This window comes from Salvia miltiorrhiza, chromosome 2, assembly GCF_028751815.1.
Source record: "Salvia miltiorrhiza cultivar Shanhuang (shh) chromosome 2, IMPLAD_Smil_shh, whole genome shotgun sequence".
In the NCBI taxonomy this organism is placed as follows: domain Eukaryota; kingdom Viridiplantae; phylum Streptophyta; class Magnoliopsida; order Lamiales; family Lamiaceae; genus Salvia; species Salvia miltiorrhiza.
The window spans coordinates 7640344-7648152 of NC_080388.1; the positions used below are offsets into that span (position 1 = coordinate 7640344).

Genomic DNA, 7809 nt, shown 5'->3' on the forward strand with positions numbered 1-7809 from the left:
TTTCAGGCTCAGAGGGAAGCAACGATTTGGGCTTTCGGGCTCAGAGGGATGCGGGAGGCTGCGATTTGAGGGAGGTTTGCTTTGAGGGAGGCGACGCTTTAGGGTGAAGAAGAAGGGGCGAGACGGCGCTTTCAGACGAAGAATCACCGAATTTACAGAGATTCATCGGAGATGGCAATAGATCCGGTGATTCTTCGGTAGAAGCACCGGATTTACAGAGAGAACTGAGAAATGGCACATCATCCATCGTGTAGGAGTGAGCGACGGTGAGTAATCGGAGGCAGGAGTGGTAATCGCCGGAGAAAAGTGGGCCGAGATAGGAGACGCAAAGAGCGGCGTAACCTTAGGAAATTTCTAGGGTTTTGATGAAATGGAAGATAAAGTTCAGCAAATATAATTAGGTAGGTGGCAGGATTAATTAATCTGAAAAATGATTTAATTAAGGAATAATTGTCTCCATAATTAAGGTGTTTAAAAATATTAATGGTGGGGCCATCTATGGCAACTAAAGTAAATAGTGAAGTAAAATAAGGGTAATTTTGTCAAAAAAGTGAAACAGGACTCTTTTTTGTGGACAAAAAAAGAGGGGAAATAAGACTCTTTTTCGTGGACGGAGGGAGTAATTAATATCCATATTTGTGTGTGTGTTGGCATAGTGGTAGGAGGTTAATGCTCAAGACCTGAGGTTCTCGATTGAGTCCTCCGTCGTACAGTCTTTAAATTATATTTATTTATTTATTTATTTATGTAGTTTAATAATAATAATAATAATAATAATAATAATAATAATAATAATAATAATAATAATAATAATAATAATATTGTTAGTATATATCATTGTGTTGTCTTATGCGAAGTTTTTTTTTTGATCAGTTGTCTTATGCGAAGTTGAGTATATGTATTGTTTTTAGATTTGTTTTGGATTAAGAAAATACAGTAAAATGAAAACTAAATCAGAACAGTAATATCGATCAATGTGTGATGTTTTGGTCATCTCAATCTCAAGTCTTCGTCTTCGATTCGTCTCAATCGCAATAAGTGATTGGGCATGGAAATAACAGCTAACGAGGACTTGACTCAAAAGTAAAAATAAAAAACTAAAAAAGACATCAAAAGCCACACCCATGAAGACTCTCAAGTCAAGCAAGCCTTGTAATATTTGTGTATATTAATTAGAGGCTTACCTTAATACAATCACCCAATTTGCAGCCATGGAGAAAAAGCTTTATGCCATTTTTGCATTCCTCACCATAACTTTCCAAATGCTTTCTTCTGACGTCAAAATCCCTACGAGCCTTGCAACTGATCAAACTGCCCTTCTTTCACTCAAACTACACATCACCTCCGACCCTTGTCGTATACTCGCAACAAATTGGACCAATTCGAGCTCAATCTGCAGCTGGATTGGCGTCACTTGCAGCTTGCGCCACCCAAGAGTAGCTGCCTTGAATCTCTCCAACATGGCTCTCTCCGGCACCATTCCACCACCGCTCGGGCACCTCTCATTTCTCGTCTCCCTCGACCTCACCAGCAACCTTTTCCATGGAGACTTGCCTCAAGAGCTGTCTCTCCTTCGCCGTTTGAAGTTCATATCTCTCCGACTCAACAACTTCACTGGAGCAATCCCTATGATGTTTGGCCAGTTACCAAAACTAGAATACTTGAATTTACGCAACAACAGCTTCATAGGTTCCATCCCAAAATCGCTCTCAAACCTAGCAAACCTGCGATCTCTTGACTTAACTTCCAATTCTCTAAGTGGAGAAATTCCAAAAGAGTTTGGGAGACTTCAAAGCCTACAAACTCTGTCCGTTCAATCCAATCATTTATCGGGTGCTATACCATCAGCCATATTCAACATATCGACCTTGGTAACTATAGCTTTGACAGGCAATGAATTGAGTGGAAGTCTTCCAACAGACATGTGCAGTAATCTTCCATCTCTTACTGGGATTTATCTTTCTTTCAATCAGCTGAGTGGTGCGATTCCCACAAATGTATCCCAGTGTTCACGACTTGAGGTTTTGAGCCTCTCTTACAACTCTTTTAGTGGGCAGATACCCTCGGAAATCGGATACTTAACATCTCTTCAGATTTTGTATCTCAGTGCTAACAATTTGAACGGTATGAGTTCAAGTTCTTATCACATAAATTTGTGTAAATGAGATTTTATTAGTTTCATGACACTTTTTTTGGCAGATATACTACCACATGAGATTGGCAATCTTCAGAGTCTGGTTGGTTTTTATGCTGAGGAGAATGAGATTGAGGGCTCAATTGATTTCAGTAATTTCCTGAATATGTCTTCTCTGCAAGAGATATATCTATGGCGCAACAAATTCACGGGGAATCTTTCAAGGGATGTCGGGAATATTACTACGCTCACAATTTTGGAACTATCAGAAAACCATTTTACAGGTATGATGCAAGAATTTTATAGAAGAACATCACTAACTTATATACGTACCTGTTTGGACCAAAATAGCTAGCAGTGCAAGTCAAAACAATGAATCTATACCTATTATAAGAAAATATTGTTTTACAATTTTTTGTTTTTTAAATTCTTGTTTTACAAAATTTGCTTACCTATTATGTTCCTATTTTTAAATCTATTTTAAGTACAATAATGTAATATCATTATTATTATTATACAAGAATCTCACACTAGATCATCACAATTCTAAATAAGTTTAAATTCTTCAAATTAAATTACTTCATATAATAATAATAATAATAATTATTATTATAATAATAAATATCACATTACTTTTATATCACCAATTTTTTTTTTTGATCGGATAAAGTTATGTTAGATGTTAACAATTAGTTTCCCAAAACACTCCAAGAATTCACTAAGCCCACCTTATATCACCAATATTGTTGTTGAATATATATATAAAAGTATGTATAAGGTTCCACAATCAAGTTTATATATGATTGTATGATATTATGACAATATAATCAAGTTTACATCTGATTGCATGATATCGATCGATCCTTCTTTTATTAAAAACAAAAAAATTAATTTATGTATTTAAACAATTGTCATAGAGTAGGTCTTGGGTGAAACCGGTCTCTAGCAAGAGACAAATTTGGCTGGGCGTGGGTCACGGATAGTAATAATTCAAAATAATTACTGTTGTGATGAAAAGTAGGGTTGTATACGAACCAATCCAAGCCGAATACCTACGGGCTCGGGCTCGGTTCGTGAAAATTTGGCTCAGCTCGAGCTCGAATTCGAGCTTTTAAATGAGCTCGAGCTCGGCTCGCCTATATAATACTACGCTCGAGTTTGGTTCGAATTTGGCTCGTTAATTATTCGTTTATTTCAACTCGAGCTCGGTTCGAATTTGGCTTGAATTTCGAGCTCAATTTCAAATCCGTATTCAAATTCGAATTCGAGCTCGGTTCGAATTATTTATATATTAAGGCTTTATTAAAATAAAAAAATTATAATTGTTCATATATTTCTAAACTATTTATGAGTCATAATTTATTTATTTTTAACAAATTAATAGATAATTTGTCAAGTTAGTTTTGCAAATTATTTTTTTAATTATGATAATTATTTTTATTATTCAGAAAATATTTAACAAATGAAATATATAAAATTATTATTTAATAAATATATTCGCGAACATATTCGTGATTCTATTCATGAGACTATCCGTGAGCCTATTCGCGAATCTATTCGCGAATAGGCTCGCGAAGGTACGAGCCAAATGTATTCGCGAGTCGAACATGTACAGGCTCGAGTTCAGCTCGATTATTTTATCGAGCTCGGGTTCGAATTCAGCTTGTTTAGAAAATGAACAAATTTCGAATGAGCTTTTTTCGAGCCGAACCCCGAATAATTCGCGAGCAGCAATTGATTCATTTACAGTCCTAATGAAAAGTAATAATCGACATGTAGAAAGGTAATGTTTGTAAAACGTTACTTTTTCACAACAAATGTTATTTATATTCATGACAATTGTTATTTCTAATTATGATATATATATATATATATATATATATATATATATATATATATAGGGTGTGGTTCTAGAGAGAACTACATTATTTGTGAGAACGGGAGAACCATCAAATCTAATGCATCCACTGTAAAAATTAATGTATTCGCTGTTAAAATTAATGCACTAAAAAAATTAAAAAAAAATGCTCCCTTCAGGATTCGAACCCAGGATCTGCATTCATCCAACAAGATGATGCATCCACCGTAGATCTTGATGATCGAATGGCTGAAAATGGTTCTCCGGTCTTCTTTTATTTATGGTTCTTTCTTGAACCTCTCCCTATATATATATATATATATATATATATAGAAAACAAAAAGCTAGCTTCGCTGCTTTTGGGAATTGAACCCACAACATTAGAGATGGTTGAAGAAGGGTATCACATTGCTAACGGTTCTTGTTTTAAAATTTTCGGATAATTTTTATTTATATCGATTCTCGTGAGTACCGATCTCATTGTGATTGTCATATTATATACTTTGAGGGTGCATTCTCTTTGATTGTAAAATTATCATGGAAAAATAAGAAATAAACAAAATTTCATCCCTTAAATCCTTCTTTTCTTTTCCCTCATTTCTTACAAAATAGAATTTGACCTTTATCCATTACTCATTTTCACTACAAATGATGAATAATATTATCACACCAAAAAGGAAGGGATAATATTATCCCTTCTTTGTAGTGAAATTGAGGAATTAGTAAGGATAAAATTCTATTTTGTAGGAAAGGAGAAAAAAGAAAGTAAGAGTTTCAAAGGTGAAATTTTGTTTATCCCTCATTTTTCAATGATAAATTTACAACCAAAGAAAACGCACATAAGTAAATTTTACATTACAATACATTTATCGCTTCATTGGACCAACTTTTACAATTAAAATTTCACTAATGAACTTAGAAAGATAAAGGAACTTTTTCATTTTGTTGGAACAAACGATTAAAGGCTTGCGAATTTTCTATTTTACCATTAAAATGTAAATAAATTGGCCAACTTTGGACTCCAATGTCCATTCTTTTAATATTAAATGATATAGTAACGTATTGAATTATTAATTTGTGCCCAGTCATTTAATCATTAACTGCGTTAACTCGAGACATCTCATTCCTATGAGTTTCAGTCGGAGCATGAATTTTCCTACTCATTTGCTTTATGCTGATGATGTGTTGCTTTTCTGTAAAGCTTCTAGCCGCAACGCGAAGAAGATTAAACATATTCTGGAGTACTATGAATCGATTTCCGGCCAAGTTTGCAGTTTGGAAAAATCGCGTATTTACTATGCGAAGGGGGTTACCACTCCAATGAAGAGAGGCATTAGTCAAGCTCTGGGTTTCACGCAGGGTGGCGATAGGGTGAATTACTTAGGTTCCCCTCTTTTTGTTGGAAGACCGAAGGCGTCTCATTTCATTGCCATCAAGGATCGTATTGTGCAAAAGTTCTCTAGATGGGCGGGTCTTAATCTTTCTATGGCTGGTCGAATATGTCTTGTCAATTCGGTTATTCAAAGCTCCATCATTCACACTATGATGGTTTTCCGATGGCCAAAGTCACTTCTTTATGCTTTGGATCGCAGCTGCAGAAATTTTATCTGGACGGGGAAAACGGATATAAAGCCTTCATGTGCTGTTAAATGGAGTAAATGTTGCGCTATTAAAGAAGAGGGAGGCCTTGGACTTCGTTCTTTTACTGTAATGAATAAAAGTTATCTTATGCGGATGGCGTGGAAGCTCATTAAAGGGGAGGCGTTCCCGCACCGGTTGATGAGATCGAGATATTTGGATAAGTTTGGTCATGCCAAAAAACATGTGGCTACTTCTTCGGTATGGGTTGGCTTGAAACATGAGGTGGACGGTCTGGTGAATCTTTCTTTTGCAGAGATCGGAGACGGCGTCAATGTTGGATTTGTATACTGAAAGCAAGAACGTTTTATGCTTGTATACAATGTTTCCTAAGTTCACTATCTAATCTCCTATCTGATTGTGTTCATGATTGCATATGTATGTTCTTTATCTCTATATAAGTAGGTTATACGGTTATACGGTGTATCACAGAAGATCGTATAATTGGAATAACCTTAAGAGATATAATATGATCACAGCCGAAATAACTCTAGGACAAGTTATTGGTTTAGGCTGCAGTATAGATGGAAGTAGTTTGTCTTGACTACTTGTCTATACTGGTACGTCATTACGTATTGATAGGACCAACAGTGAGATGTATTCTTCTATCTGACATAAGTGAAGAATCAAGATCTCGGTGACTCATAAGATCTTAATACTAATAAGTATTCAGATATATATGTTAATTCGTATATCACTTTGACTTACTATGGGTGAAAGTTATATACTAATTCGAGTACTCTGTATCTTGGGTGATAGCGGTTAATATATGATATTTGATTATCTGTATTAGTACCCGTATCCGGTATAGGATAATGACATCCCCTTAAGGAGCTCAATAAGGTTTATTGCGCTAAACCCTGCAGGTTGATTAAGTTCAGGCGCAATAATAAAGTTTGAGTGGTACTGCTTAAGGATTTATAAAGAGATTAATTAATTTAAGCTGTCAGAGCTCTAATTAATTAATGGATGTCGGATATTTTAAATACGGAGATTTAATAAGTCTAAATACAAGCCCCCGACTCATCACCGGCAATAAAGGGGTAAGTCAGTATCGGTTCTCTAGTGGAATGAACTGATATTTATAAATTAATTGTGGTCTGGGCTGACCATAGATAAATTAATTTATTTGAGGCCCATCTTTATTCCTTGTATCTGGTCCCTGGACTGGCCCAAAGTCTCCTAGCCCTAGAAGGAGAGAAGGAACGCCTATTAGAGATTCCAAGCGTCCCACACGTATTTAATTTCTATTAAATACAGCTGTCAGCTCTCAGGAAAATAGACTGATAAAAAATTAGGGTTTTGAGAGCTGTGGGAGGCGCAGGAAAACGTGTGGAGCATTCTCTCTTGGGACTTTCATAGATCGTTGTCCATCCAACGGTGAAAGCTGAGCGGGATACAGTTCAGAAGATCTGAGCTGGAGTCAGATTTTCGCAGGAAACCAAGTTCTGGCAGTCTCCGTAAAACGGCCATAACTTCCTCCACAGAACTCCGATTCAGACGAATCAGGCGGCCACGGAAATCTCTCTCGAAGACGAAGAAGTCGTATTTCTAGGCCAAATACGATTTGAGGACGTTTGAGGCTTCAAACAAAGGCTTGAAGCTGACTGGTATGTTCAGATACGAATCTGCGAATTCTTCTGAATTCTTCAGGTATTTCTGAACTCCAACGTGCAGCTGTTAAATTCATAGGAGCATGTTAGGATTAATCGTTGTATGATAAATTAATAATAACCAAGAAACGATCATCGGGCAAAGCGGAACGTTAATTCAGTTTAATATTCCTTCAATTGGTATCAGAGCCCAGGATTAATTTCTTGGCTCTATTATTAATTTATGTACGATTAATAATGTGCGTTGTTTTTACTGTTGTTGTTCTTCGTGGTTCGTTGATTCGTGGGATACGTCGTTTGACGTTGTAATCGTTTTTCACCACGAGAAAATCCGTGGTTAGATTAGAATTTCAAATTGTATTTGTTTTTCCGTTGTAAATCTGTAAAATTGAGAACGAAACGAGGACGACGACGAATCAACAACGATGAACGGAGTAAGGAGGAGACGCACGGGACCGGGCACGAGGGGCTGCGGGCGCCGTTGGGCAGGCAGGCGCCGCGCGGCCGCTGCTGCTCTCGGTCCTGGACGTGCGCTGCAGGCGAGGCGAGGCGAGCTACTGCTGTGC

At 36.6% G+C, this 7809-nt stretch overlaps 1 protein-coding gene across 1 annotated transcript; it reads left to right on the forward strand.

Annotated features, from left to right (window-relative positions):
* The first annotated feature begins 975 nt into the window (after window positions 1-975).
* Window positions 976-5924, forward strand: LOC131007934 (receptor kinase-like protein Xa21). Its single transcript, XM_057934845.1, has 3 exons — window positions 976-2124; window positions 2200-2418; window positions 5194-5924. Exons 1-3 carry the CDS (start codon window positions 1212-1214, stop codon window positions 5922-5924), a joined length of 1863 nt encoding a protein of 620 aa, XP_057790828.1. The 5' UTR covers window positions 976-1211.
* The last annotated feature ends 1885 nt before the right edge of the window (window positions 5925-7809 follow it).